The following is a 20380-nucleotide window of genomic DNA, read 5'->3' on the forward strand; positions in this document are numbered from 1 at the left end:
AACCAACCAAAACAAAACAGTGACACTTTAGACCAAGAGCTGAGGTAGCTGTAAGAATAAAGCTAATTGTGTCTCCAACACTAGGAGCACCCGAAGCTGCAGTGCTTCTACAGTGAGAGAGAGAGAGGACTTGTAAAGAGAGACGCAAGGCTTCCACCCTCCCTATGGCTACCCACAGCCCCAGTCAGGGACAGTCAGAGCAAGCAAGAAGGGAATGATTTTGCTTGGTCTTTCATTTACTTTAATTAGTTCTAACTATACTATCTAATTAAAATAATCCTTTCCTCCTTCCCCTTGAGGTAGAGTCCGTTTACTGGGAGACTGCTCTCTAAATACTGGAGACCTCGACCGGGCATGGTATCTTCTCTCTGGGGGTGACCTGGACCTAGAACGAAGGTTACGACTCTTGGTTAGAGAGGTGGAGCGGAGGAACTCCTCCTGATTCTTCTGGACAATCTCCTTCTCCGTTACAGACATGTAAAGCAGTTACCTGGAAAACGAACGCCTGCGCTCCTGTTTAATCCTTTTATACTCCGTCATTTCCTTAGCAAAATCAGGTGTAAACTCATCAGGTTTGGACTTCCTCTTTTCTTTCTTTCTCATTCTTTCTTTCTGCACTTCCGTGTAACTGCACTCTGATACACTATCGAAAGACAAAAATGAAAAACAACGCAACTTCATTGAGCCAAATACTTACTCCTCTTCAAGTCTCCGTTGTTCTCTGTAAAACTCCTCCCTACATAAGGAAGGCCGATAGCATCCTGGCTTGTGTCAGAAATAGGGTGGGCAGCAGGACTAGGGAAGTGATTGTCCCCCTGTACTCGGCACTGGTGAGGCCGCACCTCGAATCCTGTGTTCAGTGTTGGGCCCCTCACTTCAAGAAAGACATTGAGGTGCTGGAGCGCATCCAAAGAAGAGCAACGAAGCTGTTGAAGGGTCTAGAGCACAAGTCCTGTGAGGAGCAGCTGAGGGACCTGGGGTTGTTTAGCCTGGAGAAAAGGCGGCTGAGGGGAGACCTCATTGCTCTCTACAACACCCTGAACGGAGGTTGTAGTGATGTGGGTGTCGGGCTCCTCTCCTAAGTAACAAGTGATACAACAAGAGGCAATGGCCTCAGGTTGCGCCAGCGGAGATTTAGATTGGGTATTAGGAAAAGTTTCTTCACCAAAAGGGTGATCAAGCCCTGGAACAGGCTGCCAGGGAAGCGGTTGAGTCACCATCCCTGGAGGTATTTAAAAGACACATAGACGTGCTGCTTAGGGACATGGTTTAGTAGCGGACTTGGCAGTGTTAGGTTTACGATTCGACTCAACTATCTTAAAGGTCTTTTCCAACCTAATGATTCTATGTTTCTCTGAATCTATGAAGGAGGTGCGTGTGTTGCTGGGACGGTATTTGAATGAGCCGTGGGTACTGCTGTTGGTAGCCAAGCTGACCAGGAGGCTGACCTGGTGCAAACTGAGGAGGGAACTGTGGTGCTGGTACCCCTGGAGGAAGAGGAAGTGCATGGGGTGGTGGAGGAGACAAGGGAGGTGGAGGCTGGTGTGGACGTTGGTAGTGTTGGGGCCTGAGGCCTTTGGGTACGTTCACTGTGTGGGCGTCCTCGATTTGAACTTCTAAAGAAACCCCCAAACACGTGTCACTGTTTGTTACGCTCTGCCCTGATTTTCAAGAGGAAAGCGAAGGAAGCGTGAGCATGGTGGCGAGCACTTCTTGTTGCCAACTTCAGCATTTTTCTCCCTGCTTTCTGTTCATTTGAGACGACACTCATTTCTTGATCCTCACACTTGCCTTCCACATCCTCCCCCCCAACAGTTCCCTCAGTCTTCTCTCCTTATACTCAGCTTTGCGACTCTGGGTGGAGGCTGCCCCTGCTTAAGAGACTCCCACCTCCCATGTGCCAAGTGCCCACCGCGTCTCTGCCACTCCTTGAGACGCTTCATACTTCACACTGCTGATCTTCAAAGGACTGCACAGATATTAAACTTCTCTCAAACTTCTGGTAACTCCTTTTTCATACGCTGCCTATGTTGTTAAAATTCATTACCACTTGTATGCTCTGCACCTCTCTGGGCATACTTATTTCATTAGAAACCAGCTGTTGCGTGAGTTATGTGTTACGGCCTCGTTTAACAGGTTACAAGTAGTAATAGATTGAATTTCTGTGGCATACTTACAGTTCCCAGCCTGGTCTGCCACCGGCTGAGCGAATTGTTCTGCCTCCCCTTTGAGGCCCTTTTGGAGTGGGGAGAGGAAAAAGAAAAAAATCCCATTCAGTTTATCTGAAGATCATTTTTTTTAAAGAAATTCTACAGTTATAGTTACTTACCAGTTGTGGATATTGATTGTCCTTGGGGGCCCAGAAGACTTGCAAATGCCGGATGTCTTAGTAGAGGAACCTGACAGCCCGTGTGAATAAAAGCAATGAGTTGGAAAATCAGCTATACTAAGATACACGAATCACTGCGGATGTTGAAATAAAACTTACCTTCTCTTCCAACACACCGCTGATTGACCCAAGGGAAGCCTTAGAAAGTGCAGCAACAGTCATCAGAGCAGCAGGAGGGCCAACAGTCATGACTGGTGCTGGAGGTGGTGGTGGTGTCTGCAGCTGCTGTTGCTGCTGAAGCTGCTTGCGCAGCCTTTTGGTGTAGCCAGTTCCATTTCTGAAGTTGTTCACAGCCTAGAGGCAGAAAAACATTTACAAAAAGGCAATATGAAACTTCAGTAGACAGACGAACAAAAGCCTCCACAGAGTAAAATGACTTGTGTACTCTGGGAAATGCTATCAAGCCTCAAATAAATCAACATACAGATCTATGAACACATCACATTAAACACCGATACTAATGACTGGTAACTCAGAGTATCTGCATTTAAAGTACCTCAGTGTTAACACCGAAATTGAAAGTGAGGCAAGCATGTTAAACAAAAGTGTGACCTGAATGTGCCAGATTGTCTCTAAAGAGCTGTAAGCTTCTGGAACAACAGGTAATGTACTTGAAAGGTACATTTAGCCTTATTCAACTTCGCCTTGCTCAAGGAGGTGTAAATTAGTCTTTTCTTCCCTTTCAGCTTTTTACAAATAGACTTTTCTTACAAACAGTTGATGTAAAAGTCATCACCTTACCTTGCGTAGGGCCTTGTTGGCAATTAAAGCATCTGGAGAAACATCAGTCTGATGACACGTTGGGCATGTGTGTTCCTCAGATGCCAGTAATGCTGTTCTAATACCTGTGTATGTTTAGAATCATCCAAACAGTTTTTAGACAAACAGAGGAAATTTTGGGGGTTCTAATCAATTATACAAACACGTATATGGGTAATGGGTGAATATGGTCTTGAAGGGAAAGCAAGAAGCTATACGTGTTCAATAGTGTAAAAAAATTTTAGTATGCAGCACATAACGAGACAGTTTTGTCATTGCACTATTGCAACATTTGAAGATGTAGAGTAGGCTGTGTCTCGATGTTTCGACTAGTCTCCTTTCCACTATCTAGTACAGTGAGAAGTCACCAACCTCCAGGTTAATGAATAAAACACGTCTCAAAAAACCATGAGTAGGTTTGAGTTCTGAAGGTTTGAACCAGCTCTCCCATGGAGAAGAATGTGGATTAAATGCCTAACTCTGTGTTTGCTGCAGACCGCAGGAAGTCACCAGAGTTGGCCATGCAGTTTTTTAGGAGAGAAAGGCTGTGGACAAACGAAATGCATTCGATATCTAATACTGTCATCACCTGCACAATTATGCGCTCTTCTCCTACTCGTCCCTCTGCATGTAAAGAGGCTTTCACTAGGTACTAAGCTTTCTGCTTTTTTTTTTCTTTTTTCCCTTTCTACGAGAAGAGTCCTTTCCTGTTCAGGGTATACTTAAGTATTAAATAGAGCTGGTAACAAAGTCATGCCATTATCTCCTCTTTCTGCTTTCAGAAGATCAGCTGTGATGTTTTGAATTAACAAACGTGGGAGTAACACTTACAGTCATCACAATAACTGTTTCCACAGCAGGGAATAACAGCTGCATCACTCATTAACTCTTTACAAAGCAGACATAACAACTCTTCCGGAATAGGGTCATCTGTGGAGGAGGAGGATGGCTCCTCTGGTAGAAAGGGACGCTTCTCCTTCTTTCCTCTGGCATAAGCTTCCCTGGAGGGGGGTGGGGAAGGAAAAAGGAAAAACTTCAACGTGGGTAAAGGAAAACTCTTCCAAGCTTTGGATTTTATCAAAGGAAGAGAACAGCTGCAGTTCTCCTCCCTCCACAGCAGCCTTCTACAACGTAGACATTTAGTTTTAACTACTTTTCTATAGCCACAACACAATTTTCCTTCTGCAGAACTCTCCCATTCATTGGATCAACTAAGAAATTAGCTCAGACTAGAAAAACAATTGTTTGACAGCTACAACTCAGGTGAGAAGGATCCCACCTCTCCTTTGCCAGAGGGTAAATGTAAATTGCAGGCTCAGGATAAAGTTAGTCTCCGAGGAAGGACATTTTACAAATGGAAGAAGTCTATGTTACAGCTTCTACAAAAGGAGATCCATGACAGAAAAACAGAGGTGCTACCAAGTGCATTTTAAAGCCGCCACTCTCGTCAGCGCACAGGAGTATTTTCTTAGGTTATAGCAACTACTTGATAAAAGTCTGAGGGGGAGGAAATCTCAGTCCAACTGCTAGTTGACAAATGTTGCAAGAAGCCTTTGAAACATAAACCAGAAGCAAAACGAGCTTTCAAAGAGAACGACTCCATTGTAAACACTACTGAAATGTTGTGCAGAAATACAGATTCTTAGCATACCACCAGTTTAACCCAGGTCCAGGGGCGTGAACAGTAGGACCACCCTATTGTAATATTAGAAAGCATCACCGATTTTGTGGTTAAGAGGCAATGACAATGCTTCCTCCCCCGTAACTACAGAGGTTGGCCAACTTGATTGCATTGCCCCTCAGACATTCACGCGTGGTTTCTCTCGTTCACTTTTTGGTCAGTCCACTTAATTCCATACTTACGCACTAATAGTTGGTATTGCATATTTCCCAGTGCTTGTCAGCATGGCACCCTTTGTAGTGGGGTCTTTCACCTCCATCATGAAGCTCCTGGGAATTCCTGTGCTCCTTTTAATTCTGGGAACAGGCTCAACATTTTTGTCCTGTTAAGAAAAGAAATGCAGACATAGCTCATCTTAAGACCCACACTTCAAATGACATTGCAATGATTATTTTAAGCAGCAAAAGCCTTCAGGGCTCTCCTTTCACCTAGCGTCAGGCTTGCTCAACTGAAATACATATTTTCCTAAAGGAATATAGCCAGGATGTCCCAAAGGCTTGAGCAGTGTTTTAAACTCATTCACATGCTTTGGCTTCACTTCAGGATCCCTAAGGGTGAAATATCCCTTAGCTCATCACCCACTCAGACAAGAGACACAAACCCACTCCTCCTCCAAAGCGCAATTCCGAGCGAGAGCTTCATTCGGTGCTCTGAAGCAGTCACTGGGGAAACTTACATTCACCCTCTCCATACGAAGGCTGAATTCGTACCTCATGCATATACATTCAGTGACTTAGGTCAAATGGCATGAATGCTCAGCCAGAGACTGGTGTAGTTAAAAAAGGCAAATATTCAAGAGATGGCGTCAACAGAAACACCTTGGTTTTCTACGGAATACTAAAAACTGTGAACTGTCATCAGAAAGAGTCAAAACCAGAAAACTTTCCAGTAATAGTGAAATATATAAAAATAAGCATCAAAGTTGACAGAGAAAGATCTATGGACATATTCAATGTCAATGACCTAGAAAAAAGAAAATGTTTCATTTCTAATTCCAGGTTTCCCTTGAATTTTGAAGGGCTTTGCAACATTGCCATCTAGCCTCTCTATTTCACCCCAAGAGAAACCAGTCTTAATAGCAGTGTTCATGCATTTGTTACCTAACTGCCAAGGGAAACACATTAAAAAGAAACTACCACCAGAATTCCCCCACAATCTTACCCCATGTGTTGGGCAGTTCTTTATATAGTGGCCAGGTTTTCCACAACGGAAGCAAGTATATGATGGTGGAGGTGGACCCAAGGGTTTCTTCATGTAACTAAAAGGTTTTTTGGGAAAAGAAAAGAAAGGCATGCATGTGTCTCTCTTGTTAAAACCAACATCTCCAGGATTTTTTCCAGAATCTTCAAAGAACAGATTTGACATTATCCACACTTACTTGATGGGATCATACTGGTGGCAAGACTGGATCATCACAGCTTTTACTTTGTCTTCTTCGGGAGCATTGGCTTCAGCCAGATTGGCAGTCTGTTTAACAGGGAATTGTTTGACACACACATTAGAAACGCGTTTAAGCCCACACAGCCAAAGACAACCCCACTCACCCAGTCCTGTAAAGAGCACAGCGCTAGCTGAGGTTGCATGAAAACAGCTGCTTCTATAAAATACAGCTGTCCTGGAGATGTTCTGGGGAGTCCTTACGCCATTACATGGTGTCTATGTGCCTGTTCACCCCCTTGAGAAGAGCATTCTGGGGCACTCAGAACCTTCGGCTCTGTTTGTACCTCACATAAAGGCTTGTGTCACCAACCCCATTTTCGTCCAAGTGGACTGAAGCTATGCGTAGTAAAAAATACATTATCCAGATTTTTAAGCTCCAGACTGTTTGAAGGAGAAGATATACTACAATTTATGAAATTGTGCAGCATCCAAAGATTGGATCTATAACTGTAATAACTAGAAATGCAAAAATCACCACGCAAGCGTCCATGCCCCAGAAATGCCTCTAATTTGGCTGTTGCAAACCCTGCCTGAAATGTCCATCACTTACAGCCAATTAAATTCTTCTCTGAAAAATGTGTTAGTTTCCAATGCAACATTAACAAAACGTATGAAAAACAGTAAAGAGCTTCTGAAGTGCTGCTTCTTTGTGTCTGGAAGATGAGTAATACCACAACATGACGTTGAGGCTGATAAGGTGCTCCCCTTCTATCTTCCCAAACTGGCAACTCCTCGTTACAGGACAGGATCAAAATATACAGACATTTCAAACTGAAAAGAAATACTTTAAATTCTTAAAAATCAAATTAAAGTTTTGTTCACATTACAAGAGCTATCCAGTTATGGATCACAGTATAAGATTGAAAAATACAAAGCAAACACTTTTTTTCTTTAAGCACTTGACGAGAATATAGATATACCTTAATAAGCTGGGCCAGAGAAATAGGGGCAGAAGAGTCATCAGTCTGTTCACAAAAAAATAAACACACGTTCATGTTCAACACATATTCATATTAAACACATATTCACATTCAAACACAAAAGCTAAGTGATACAATGTGAAAATGCAAAAAATACACTCCAAACCATTTTTATGGCAAGAAACAAGAAGCACACAAGCAGCTATACAGACAGACATAGCACTAGCTATGGACAGGCAGATGTAGAACATGGCACCATGTTCAGTTGTGCAAACCTTCAACCTACGTGATCCAAAACCCATCATACATTATCTGTACATCACAAAGTCATTCAGGAAATATTCTAGCGTATTCCATATGAAATACAATGCATTACTAGGCACAAATACCAATATTCACAGGAGAACTCTGCAAATGAGGGCATTACTCAGTTTTTACTATGCTGAATCAAATGCATTGTATTTACAACATAGACTATCTTTTACTGGAAAATATCTATTAACGTAATGTGTGGAAAATTAATACAAGGCTACATTGTTTAGAATGAAGAACAGCGTGTAGAAGAAACGCTGAGATTGTGTTTTTACATACTGCTTTTGATGTTGCACTCAGTGGCTCACTTCGACGTCTAGAAGAAGAAAGAAAGGTGATCAGAACTTAAAATAAGGCACTTGTACCCAACATAAAGCTGTGAAAACAGATTCTAAAACCTGAACATCAAAACATACTGTTCTGATACTCTAGTGAATGTGGAAATTTATACGTATACATAAACTGTTCCCTCTTGGTACATGCAGTGCAACTAAAGAAAAACCCCACAATCACATTTCTACTTTGTCACAAATTACTCCAAGACTGACAGATACAGAACACAACAGTGCAAGAGGAAGTCCTCAGATATTTTGTCTCTGCGAGTAAGTATCAAAAGTATGAAGTCTCTACTACAGTTTTGTGCTGTTAAATAATCAACCATGAAAGTACAAAGGTAACTTTAGCCAATCCATACATCCCTAGCATTACAAGTAGGTGCTGGATAGAGTACTTCAGTTTCTATGAAAGAATAGGGAGGCTCTAGACACTTTGAAGTGCAACCTTACTGAAAAGAAAAAAATCAGCCATCTGACAAAGAAATAACAAAAATGTCAGCAGCATCGTCTTTACAACAGTGTTTCTCTGTGGAAGCCCAAGCACTCTGTTCAGATATCTACCATATTTAGCCATGAAAGTGCCAAAATGTGCTACATGTGTTACATATGCTATACCGACTAAAAATAGGCGCCGAAATGACCTGAAAGCAGTTCCTAGGATTTGGGGGGGAAAAAAAGGTCTTAATTGCCCAAATCTTCTTTAAGATAATCTTGAAAACGCTACAATATCGTAGGAAATATTTATTACATTGGAAAACTTGCTGAGATTCCACGTACTCATTGATCTGTGTCTGCATGCCACTCATCACCAATCAGACATGCAAACATTGATAGTGTTAACAAACTATCATCCAAAGGGTTACATCACTTTTGTAACATTTGATGTTACAAAGTTACATCCTCCCAAGTGTCCCATGAGCAGAGGCAATTCAAAGGCTGCTGTGGAATTGATGTGCAAACAGAAAGGCTCATGCTTCCTGCCACTGCGAGAACACCACCAGGCTCGCAACTACAGCCACCTGCCTCCTGAAGGTGAGCAAGTACAAGGAAATACCTTAGATCACCACACAATGCCTTCTTCATCCATGTACCTTGAAGGACATACTACAAAGCGAGAAACGCGTTTTTGAAGGCCTCTCCACCATTACAGCATACATCCGTCATGCCCAAACATTCACCACTTCTCCAGCTGGTTCTGCAGTGTTTCCAGCTGAAGGAACAGAAAGCTAATCTGCCTGCTTCATTTGCAGTGCCGGAACAGTCTACTTTCTTTACTGAGAAGCAACATCAGAAAGGCATGGCAAAACCACAAGCTAATAATATCTACTCATTGTGGTGGAGAGGCATATCTTGAAGAAGGCTGGAAAACATGACCATTCAAACAATGCTAATGCAGCTGATAGAGAACTGGACTGTAGGAATACAGAAATGACAGCAATAATCCTCGAGTCAGGATGGCATTTGAATAGCTGTAATTTTAATCAATACACCCGATTCTCTGTCCTCCAAACAGCTTAGGAATACAGAATTAAATCCTGGAGCACGCATATCAGCTTAGGGTAAAAACCAACCTGGAAAGAGAACTCGTAACATTTGGTAACGTTCTAAACTGCTTCCTGAGGATCAAGTTTGGAAAGGATTAACTACTCCTTCATCGTACTCACACAAAAGGCAACACGCTTTAGGATAGTGTTCTTCTTCTCCTGCTGGACACGGACATTGTCTTTAGGAAACTAATAGGAATCACTTAGGAATGCAACTTCTTGTTTGCATGGTTCCCCAGCTGGCAACCCTTGGTCTTTCCTCAATAGCTAGTATGCACAAAACCCAGATTTGGGGCGTAAGAGTACCTGCCATATCCCTCCCCCAAATGCAAGAAATAGTCAAGCCCTGAGAATCAGACTCTTCTGAGATGGGAACAAATTCTCAGTTTACACTACAATGCCTATCTGTCTGTACTATAAAAGCACTAAAAGCAAACACATATGATGAGGAATCTCTCCACGGAGAGGAAACAGGATCTACAGCCTGGGTCTCAGAAAAATCAGCCCCAAGAACAAACCCAACAGACTCCTCTTCAAAGTTACCATTGTTGGAGTTTGAACCCCATGCCCCAGCAGGTCTAAAAATGTAACTCTCCTTTGGGACAGATACAGTAAAATCTACCCCATGACAACAAAAACTAACAGCAGCTTTAATGAGAAAGATACAGTCTGAATGCCTCTGTAAACTAATACCCATCCAAAAAGTTCACACACCGGAACCCCTAACAAAGAATACCATGCTTTATGGATACTCACATGACATATGTTTTGCTGGTAGCTTTAACTCCTCCTGCAGGGATTCTTCTAACAATTACCGATGAGTTCCTAGGAATCAGGGCATTATCATCTGTGTATTCTGAAAACAACACAAACACAGAAAAACACATGAGTCAGTTCATAAGAAGGTATATTAATATGTCATTACATAGCACTTCACAGAATCCCTTTCAGATTAAAAAGCAAAATGGTCTAGGTAACATCACGCCTTTATCGTCTCAACACACTAACAGGACATTTCAAGAAATCTTCAGGTCTGAGAATCAAACACAAGCAGCAACATCTTTTCCACGTTGTTAAAATAGTTTGAACGCCAACAGCAAAAGGGCCTCAAAGGTCACTAAAGGAGAGCCTGCTACTGCATGAGGTTCTTTCCTGACCGAGCTTAAGTTGCTTTTGCTGCTGTTAGGCTACAAAACCAAGAGACCTCTGGAGAAAAACAAACCACAGCAAAGTCTCACCTGCATAACCCACATTCCAAAGTCTGACTAGCTTGCCCTGCAACAACACAGGCACTTAGCTAAAGCATGGGAACTCTGCGCCACTGCTTTCAAAGCTGTTCACTAAAAACAATTCACCCATGCTGCTGGTGCTCAATACTGACAGAACACAGAAGACAGCCTGCCATCCCTGTCTATTCCTTGGAGCTAAATCCAAACTGTTGGATCATAGATGTTGGATCACAGAGATTTTGGGGGTTTTTTTCAGCTTGCTTTCACAAGTAGGGCAGAATTGGCTCCAACTAAAGTGGTATCTCCTCTCTTAAGCTAATCATCTAGTTTGAATCAGCCCAAGGGACGTGGATTCTTTCTTTGCAAGGGACTTTTTGCAGAGCAGAGAGTCTCAAACAAAATTACTTACGAAGACAGCCTTGAAAAGCGTTTCAAAAACAGCGTGTGCCTGAAGCTATCCATGCTTTGCCTTGGCTTACACCATGTTAGTCTTCTGAAGAGGAGGAAAGCCTTCTCACCCTTTACGGAAGGGCCAAACAAAAAAACCAGCTCCCTGAGACACTTGGACTGAGTCAGCTTAAAATGCAAAGATCTCTCCATCAGAATGGTTTGTATGTTGTACTTACACGAGCTGGCTGTGACTAAGTATTTTAAAGCACTATCAGCAGCCATTCCCTGTAATCTGCCTACAGCTGTACATACTAAAAGCCCTTAACTTGCAAACCGAATCAGAATGATGGTCTGAAAACCAAAGGTGCTGTATCTCCAGTCAAGCTCTGTCAGGGCAGTTTTGCTCAGTCATGACAGGCAAAATAGGAGCATACAATTTCTGCTCCCTTTTTCACTATATTATTTGTATGGGCAGGAACCTCTCTTAGACCAAAACAAACCTATCATAAGACATTATTTCAACCATGAAATGAATGTTTTACTTCTACTTCCAAATGACAGAATGCTTCTTCAGAAATCTGAGAAATCATTTTGCTGAAACTAATTCCTGATCTTTCCCTCTAAGAAAACGAACAGCAAGCTTCCTCTGGACTTCAGAGCTTGCTTTTGGAGCTTGCTGTTGGAGTTTCAAACTGTAGGAGAAAGGACTCTTAATGACGAAAACAGAAGCTTTTACAGAAGTCATATCCTGAAACCAACCCCTAGAGCTCTTCTCAAAAGGAAAATCTGACCATTACACAGCCACCTTTCAAGAAAGGCCTGCACTGGGACTTTCTGATGGAGGAGGAGCTCAAACAGTACTGAGGCCCAGACAAACAACTGGGAGATCATGCCAGCTGCAGTCCTAGAAGCCCAAAGCAGCTGTTTCTACCTGCTGAACAGAGTCATGCAGGCTATTCTCTGTGGTCCAGATCACAAACCACTGGATTAAGACCAGAGTCCCATTATGGTTTGGGTTGTTTTCCTTTTTTTTGTATTTTGCCTGAGAAGCAGAAGAGCACATTCTCCAAGTGTTTTGTGTCAGAATGTTACAGGGCAGGAAAGAGTACTCAAAACCCTGAGTTCTGGAGTTTGCAGTTCTTCCACAATATTGTGAGAACATCTCTTCTAAAAGACAGGTCAAGAAATTCAGGTCAAATTCAAAGGAGGCAAGTTGAAAGGCATCATTCTTGAGCATAGGCCTTTGGAAGGGAATTCTGCCTTTATAGAACGTGCCTCTATAGCAAGCACGGAAGAGGATGCACACACCCCCCTGCCCTTTAAAATAGGTCCTAACCATCCATTTTGCCTTCCCAGCATCTTCAAAGGAGTCCATCATATCATTTATTTTCCACTGATATTTACAGTCCTGTTTACTTTTTGCTTATATTAGCATTGCTTATACTACTAGATTTCCAGTATGAAAAGTAACAGTTCCTGAACTGCAAAAGGTTAGATTATTCGGAAAAATCTGAACAAGTAGGCCATCTTCACTCAAGGTTCACTTTGTTCTTTCCAAGATTATTGCAACATTCAGTCAGGACTCCTGCACAGACAAAGTTATAAAAAACCAATACTTTATGTCCGCATGTAAAAATTCCAAACATCCCATTTAGGCAGAATATACGGGTCGAGGTTTTCCCTTTCTCTTCTGAACGTGAGTTGAAGCATCTACATCTGATTAATAAAAATTCACGGCTATGCATAGCAACCAAAAATTTGGCATACATATATCTGACACTCAAATGTATTCTCTAGCTTTGCTCTGAAAACCACTGCGGGATTTTTGCATTTTCACATGGAAAACAGCCTTACAAAAGCTTCAATAAGCATCTGTGTCACTAATTTACCAAGTTTAAAATTTTGTATTCATTTTACAAAGGTCAAGGTGCAACACAACCTACCTAGAGGAGGATCTTGTCACTGTTAAACAGGAGTGATGCTCTTTCAGGTATGAAAGATACTCCTCCTTTGACTTCACCTGTAGGCAACACCACATTTAACAGAACCGAGCCAAGCAGATGCTTTTTCTTCTCTTCATTCTGATTACATATGAAAACAATGCCACACACTTTGCAAAACTGGTAGTATGTATATTACAGTGACACTTTATGGGGTAACATATTTAGGAGCATAAATTGTTCCTCTACAACTTTGCTTTCTGTTCCTCACCTGCTATAACAGAATTCAGGTGTTTGGCCTATTTCAAAACATTTTTTCTTTGGGTGATAATAATCGGGCTCCATCACAGTTTATTACCATCCAGCATTCTGCTTTTGAGGCTCTGTTTTACACAGACCCAACTGTTACAGGAGTGACAGCGGCCAGGTGGCCATTCAGCCTGCTAGCACTTGTGAAGCTGAAAGTACATTGGCAACTGCAGACAAAATTCACAGACCCTTCTGCAGCAAAGCCCTTAAAGCCAATTAGACATTTTTCAAAAGCTCTTGACAACTGTATTCAATACTACATGAAGAATTCAAGACTGCTGAAATGTATCTCTACCTGCGCATGTCATGCAATCCAAGGGCATCCCTAAGACCCCTAACATTGTGCTCTTAAGCCTCTTCATGGACATTCTCCTGAAAACAGTTTCAATATCTGCAGATAAACAGTGAACTTTAGGTCCAGCCATTTTAAATGCGAGGGCTGAAGTTACAGTTACTGCAGCGTACATATTGTTCTGTTTAAGTTTCAATACATCAAACAGGAAGAGAACAAAACCCACTAGTACACATTGGAAAGAAAAGACTGTTGTTACAGTGTCACAGAACCACAGGGGGGAAAAAAGAAAAAAAAAAGAAATCTAATGTTTAAAGAATGGAAAACTTTACAAGTCTTTCTTTCTGAAAAGTCACATCCCAACGTCTTTCATCACCTTCAAACTTATCACGATGGCAGGTTACCAAACTTAAACATCATACTAAGTAATACGAAACCATTATCATCTCTGAGAATCAAGCACCATTTATTCAATTTAAAAGAATTTGTGACTTCTCTAAGAAAGTTTCTTACATATAGTCACCATAAATGTTCTGCCATAAAACTGCAGTACTGCCCTGATATGGTTAACACGTAGTAGCAGGAATAAAAACACACGGTTAGAAATGAATGATGAAATGATGCTCAATAGCATCTGAATGACAATGTCTTTGGTGTAGAAAAGGAGTTATATTAACAAGAAATTCCAAAGTGTAGTTTAGATACAGAGAATACTCATGTGCAAGATGGCTTTAAAGGGTCTGCATAGATTATAACTCCCAGATACACTCTTGATCCAAAATGTTGCTAGTGAGCAGTTTCTGCAACAGCCACTAAACCGGTTTTCCAGTGCAGTGGAGTCAAACAAGTTGAAGACAAAATTAAGTCACCAAACCCATTTTTTTCTTCTAATTAGCCATCTGTTCTATTTCCATCACTTTCAGCTTTCTCCGCCAGATCTCAAAGAAATCTGACAACTTTGGTATTATAAGATATCCTCCCACACTTCCTTATCATTTTACCTAGAAGAATTCCAGGAAACCAAAACTTTTGTAAGCACTAGACGTCGCACATCAACCACATATTCTTCTACGCCTACCTCTGCCTCTAAAACACAGACCTGAAGGCAGCTGTCAGAACATCAACTACAGAAGAACAGCTCTGTGAGGCCCCCAACACAAGTCACAGCTACCGATAGTGGCCGAATCACATTATCACTTCCCAAACCACTTAATCCCCGGCACCGCTTGCCCTCCCAGTCCCCCTGCCTGCTGGCAGGATGGGCCCCAGACTGACTCACGCTACGTGGGGACAAGCCACAAAGAGCAGAGTGCAGCTCCCACAGGCCAGGGCTGCTGCAGTGCGGTCTGTGATGCCGCCAGCCAGTTGGACCCTGAGGCCCCGCACACACTGCCCCCACGCACCTTCTTTGGTCTGGGCATTGGTGATCTGCAGGTCGCAGTGGGTCGCCTTCAGCTTCTCGCGGCTCATGATCTGGTGCTTGAGGTCGCACAGGGAGATGTGGAGGCCGTTGAAGGTGACCGTATCATAGTTCAGCTTCGAGGAGAACTTGTAGTGGACACACGACATGGTTGGGGCCAGGCGGCGCCTGCTCCACTAACGGCGTCTACCGTGGCAGAAGGCGCCACGGCCTCTGCGCCAGGTTATGGCTCGCGGCGGCACGGGGAAGGACCCACCGACGGGGCGACGGCAAGCAGCACAGGCTGAGGTGGAGTGGGCCTAAGGCACTCAAAGGCAACGGCGTTCGGCCTCCGCTCCCTCCCTCGCACGCAGCGCTCCCAGGTCTGACTGCTTGCTATGGCGACTCAGGAGCCCCTGCCTCAGCGTTCCGCCCAGGGGTTTCCCGGCTGACAACCGCACGGGCCACCACGAGCGCATCACTGCGCACGCACAATGGCATACTGCACCCAGGTGCTGGCGGAATGATCGCCATGGGGACGGAGGCTGTTTGCCCCAAACAAACCCCACACTGACCAAGTGCCACGGCAGGTACAGCAGCAGGCTCCCGCTCCTCCTGGAGCTCCTGCCCTCCAGGTAACCCCCCAGCCACTCTGCCCCCCAATATCTCACCCCATTACGCCTCTTCGCTTCCCCCAACAGAGAGCCTCCCTCTCCAGCTGCCGATGGCATTGGAGGTGCCTGGCGTGAGCTTCACCATTCCGGCTATGCCTCCGCAAGTCACTGCCTGCGTGCTGCCCTCTGTTCCAGGGCTGACGGTGTCCTCTGAGCCTGCCCAGCTCCACCCCATCACCTACCAGCTGGGGCAGGCCAGCGTCTGGCAGGGGGTGCCAGGGCCCCTGGGGGCCCCGGGGCAGCTGCTGCAGCTCCCCTGCGGGGTGCAGCTCCCCCACCTGCCTGCTCCCTGTCCCCCTGCCTATGGCTGGGGACAGCAGGTGGTGACGGGGACGCTGGTGCCCCACCAGCCGATGGGGCTGGGGCCATGGGCCATGGTCCAGGGGGAGCCCCTGTACTCAACGGGCTCCTGCCCACTGCACGTCCCTGCCAACCCCGGCCCCCCGCCACCCTGCTGCCCCCCGGCTCAGCACTGGGTGCAGGGCCCCCCTGTGCCCCACACACTGCCCGGCAGCGCCCAGAACCTGTCAGAGGCCTCCAACAAGGACGGGGTGGCCATCGAGGACAGCATCCCTGCCGCCAGCCCCCACCAGACCGCCCAGGCTCCGCTCACCGGCAGAACCACAACAAAGCCCACAGGTGAGTTTTGGGGGGTACCAGAGCCCGCAGGTGGACGGCCAAGCTGAGGACAGCTTGCACTGCCCTTGGGTTGGGTTGGCTTTGTTTGCTTTTTCAGCAGCGTTCACCTACCCAGCGGCCCCAGGGGAGCCCGCGGACCTGCCCAAACAGGGGCCTGCCACCTTCACCGAGGCCTTTGCTGAGCAGGCAGAGGACACTACCGTCAACCATATGCTCGCCCGGCTCAACACCACGGACGGCGAGGACACGGTCCCTGATGTCCCCGACAGTCCCAGCTTGACCGCCTTCCTCCACGAGCTCCCCGACCTCTCTGAGTATGTGGCAGAGGGCGGCAGCACCGAGGAGCGAGCAGTGGTGGCGGGGCTGGGGAACAGTGAGAACACTGTCCCCGATGAGCCTGACATGACTGCCTTCCTCAATGAGCTCCCCGACTTCTCTGAGTACGTGGCAATGCGTGGCTGCCCCACCGAGTGAGTGGTGGCGGTGGGGCTGGGGGACAGCGAGGACGCCATCCCTGACGTCCTTGATTTCCCCAACAGCCTCACCAGCACTGCTTTCCTCAATGAGCTCCACGTCTCAGAGTATGTGGCAGAAGGCATCTGCCCCCAGGACCCAGCAGTCGTGGAGCGGCTAAGGGACAGTGAGGACACCAACTTGACCACCAAAGTCCTTGATGAGGTCCCCGACCCGTCCTGGTATGTGGTGGAGGGTGGCTGCCTCAAGCACCCAGTGCTGGGGCTGGGGCTGGGGGAGGGCAAAGACACCATCCCCAATGTCCCTGATGTCCCCAGCTTGACCACCTCCCTCAACGAGCTCCCCCACCTCTTGGATTCAGGGCAGAGGGCAGCTGCAACAAGGAGCAAGTGGCGGCGGTGATGCTGCTGGACGGCAAAAACACCTTCCCTGATGTCCCCGACAGCCTTGCCAGCACCACCTCCTTCAACGAAGACCCTGACTTCTTGGAGGGCGACTGGAGGGAGGAGGGCGACTGCCCCGAGGACCACCTGGCAGCAGCGATGCTGGGGGACACCGACCCCTTCTGGGGGGTGGCGGCCTCCCCCTTGCAGGACCCCAGGGGGAAGCAGGGCGGGCTGGCGGCAGACCTCCCCACCTGGCTGCCACTGAGCCCCTTGGGGACTTCCAAGGAGAGCTCTCCAGACAGTTCTCCAGAGAGGTCTCCAGAGAGTTCAGAGAAGTCTCCAGAGGACAGTCCTGTGGAGACTTCCCGGAAGGATCCCCTGAAGAGTTCTCCAGAGAGTCCCCTGCTGAGCTCCCTGCAGATCCCGCTGCTGAGTCCCCTGGCCAGTCCCCCGGCTGCCCTGCAGCATCATTTGCCCCGCCTGGCCCAACTGGTGGAGGAGGCCCTGCAGAGGCAGCCCCGCGTGGTTTTGACCCGCTTGCCACTGCCACCGGGTGTTGTTTCCCACTGGGTGGTGCCCAGATCGGGAGAGACGGGCGGCAAGAAGGTCAAGCGCCCCACGCCAGCCAGCACCCCCAAGATGCAAGAGACCTCCCCGCGGGACAACATCCCACCAAAGAAAAAGAAGATGATGGTGGTTCGCCAGCTGGCCAAACACTGAAAAACACTCTGGGATGGGAAGCTGGACAGGGGCAGCATGGTGACAGGTGGCAGCAGGCAGCAGACAGGAAGCAGCAAGCAGAGAGCATCCGACAGCAACAACGTGCATGTCGCTAGAACAGGTGACACAGCACTGCAGGACACTAGCACGGCCAGCGTCATGGCCGGTCAGTCCCCGTGGCTCCCGGCAGCACAGGGCCGCATGTTGCTGCAGTGCCCCGGGGCAGAACCCGGATGGCCCCGGGCTGGGAGGAAGCTGCGGAGCGGTGGGGGCAGGGGCAAGGCAGGGCAGATGCACTCAATGCTCCGGTACGGGGGAGCCCCCTCTGCCCACCACGATGGCGCTGGCCCCAGGCCCACCAAGAGCTACTTCCACTTCCGATGCCTTAAATCCGCACCATCGTCGGCCCCGCTCCCGGAGAGGAGGCCACGCCCCCTGCCCGGCGGGAGCGAGCAGCCCTGCACATGTCACTGGGCCAGCTGCAGTTTTTTGTGCAGAGGGATCGACATGGAGAGAGCCAACGAGTACGGCTACCCCTAACCCACTGCTCCAGCACCGTCCCCCATAGCACCCATACCCAGAGGAGAGCCAGAGGCAGAGACCTGCACCACCCGCTCCAGCCCCAGCCCTCTCCCAGATCCCCGTTTCTTGCTTAATTTATTAAAAGCGTTTGGTGTTCGCTTTGCAGCTCCTCTCTCTGCCTGCCCTCATCTGCGCAGCGGGAGGTGGGGTTGGGGGGTTAATGCAGATCCTGCCCACCTTGTGGGTGGCTGAGCTGGGCTGGGGATGGCCACCGAGAGGGTGGGTGGATGGGGCATCTCTCCAGGTGGTGGTCATCCGTGGGAGAAACCATGTTGATTAGCATCAACATCAGGAGGATGGAGGCCTCCACCACTGCCCCAGTACCAGCATCATCGCCCCGGTACTGGCATCACCATCACTGCCCCAGCACCAGCATCACTGGCGGCGAGCCGGATCCAGCCCTGGGAAGGAGCCGCAGTTGCTGCGGGGGGCCGTGCAGGGACTGGCTGAGCGCGGAAATCTCAGCTCGCACTTGGCCAGCGAGTGGGCATCCCTGGCCGGGGCTCGCAATCCGAGATCCCAGAGCTGGCGCTGCACCAGCTACCCTGCTCGCTCAACCCCCTCTATGGCCTCATCCAGCGCTGCCTGGACCTCATCCAGCAAAACCCCCTGCCCACAGGTGAGCCCCGAGCCGCTGTCACGAAAAATTCGCAACTGGCCCGTGCCAGCCGAGGGGAGAGGCTAGGATGCAAAGTATAGAATTTACAGGGGCAAAGATCTTTTCATGCGCATGCTGTCTCCCAGCCCAACTGGGGTACCCCGAATGTGCTTTTACACAGGGTTCTTATACCCTTCAATCGTTCAGGTACAAGACAACTGGACTAATCACTAGCACCCACGCTACCCATTACTAACTATAGTCAAACTTTGCAAAGCAACTCTAGTTTTGCAGCTTTCTTGCCGCTTGTCTATTGATCCAGATGTCCCTGCAGTCAGTCTTGCTAGAGCTATTGATCTGTGATGCCAGACGATGCTGGGAGGCTTTCAAAGATGTGTCGGAGGGGCTAGGATGCTGGCGCTATCTTGGTTGACTTGGGATATCCTTTATCCTTCATGGACAGCTCTAAGCTTCCCAGAAGCAAAGTCCTTCTTTCCAGGGCCAGGCTGTCCTTTCATTTCTTTTTCTTCAGCATGAACAATCCCAAAGTCTCCAGGAAAACTCCACTACCTCATCGCATTACAGAGGATCATCTGAACTCATCATTATATATCTACAAACAAAGTTAATACACTTTCATGCTATAAAGACTGCTTGATCTAATAGTTAGGGAAGGGAAGTTTCAGAACATGCCCTGTGGGTCCCACCAGCCAGGGCCCCAAAAAGCCACTGACAGGGTGACGGAGAGCCAGCAAAGATGCCATCCGGGGAGGATCAGTCTCCTGCAGTGAGGAGATTTGCTGCTGCAAAGCAGAAATCCCTCTGCAGCACTCAGGGCATTTCAGCGTCCCTGGCAGAGCCGTCCCACAGCCTTTCATCTCCCTTGATCCCTGCCGTTCCCCAGACCGATATGGCTGACCAGCAGCCCCATGCCCCAGGACTACAGCTCCCAGCATGTCCTGGGAACCAACATGGCCACCCGGCAGCCCCATGCCCCAGGACTACAGCTCCCGGCATGCCATGGGGCACTCCGGCCCTGCTGTCTGACCCTGCGGGGACACCGTCCTCGTCCCACCCAGCTGCTTTTGGTTTAGATTTGTGCTGAAAACAGCACTGATAACACACCGATGTTCTGATTACTGCTGAGCAGTGCTTACACAGCGTCAAGGCCCTTTCTGCTCCTCACACTGCCCGCCAGCGAGGAGGTTGGAGGTGCACAGAAAGTTGGGAGGGGACACAGCTGGGACAGCTGACCCCAACTGACCAAAGGGACATTCCATACCATCTGACATCATACTCAGCGATATCACTGGGGGGGAGGGTGGCAGGGAGGCCACTGCTCAGGGACCGGCTGAGCATCGCTCCGTT

General features: G+C 47.4%; 1 protein-coding gene across 1 annotated transcript; it reads right to left on the bottom strand.

Annotated features, from left to right (window-relative positions):
• Window positions 1–486: 486 nt before the first annotated feature.
• LOC140645732 (E3 ubiquitin-protein ligase RBBP6-like) lies at window positions 487–15109 on the bottom strand. The gene is made up of 6 exons (XM_072849198.1): window positions 14944–15109; window positions 10137–10236; window positions 7781–7817; window positions 7169–7234; window positions 6208–6296; window positions 487–643 (listed from the first exon to the last, which is right to left on the bottom strand). Exons 1-6 carry the CDS (start codon window positions 15107–15109, stop codon window positions 487–489), a joined length of 615 nt encoding a protein of 204 aa, XP_072705299.1.
• Window positions 15110–20380: the final 5271 nt, after the last annotated feature.

Source organism: Ciconia boyciana, unplaced genomic scaffold (genome assembly GCF_034638445.1).
Source record: "Ciconia boyciana unplaced genomic scaffold, ASM3463844v1 HiC_scaffold_37, whole genome shotgun sequence".
Lineage (NCBI taxonomy): Eukaryota > Metazoa > Chordata > Aves > Ciconiiformes > Ciconiidae > Ciconia > Ciconia boyciana.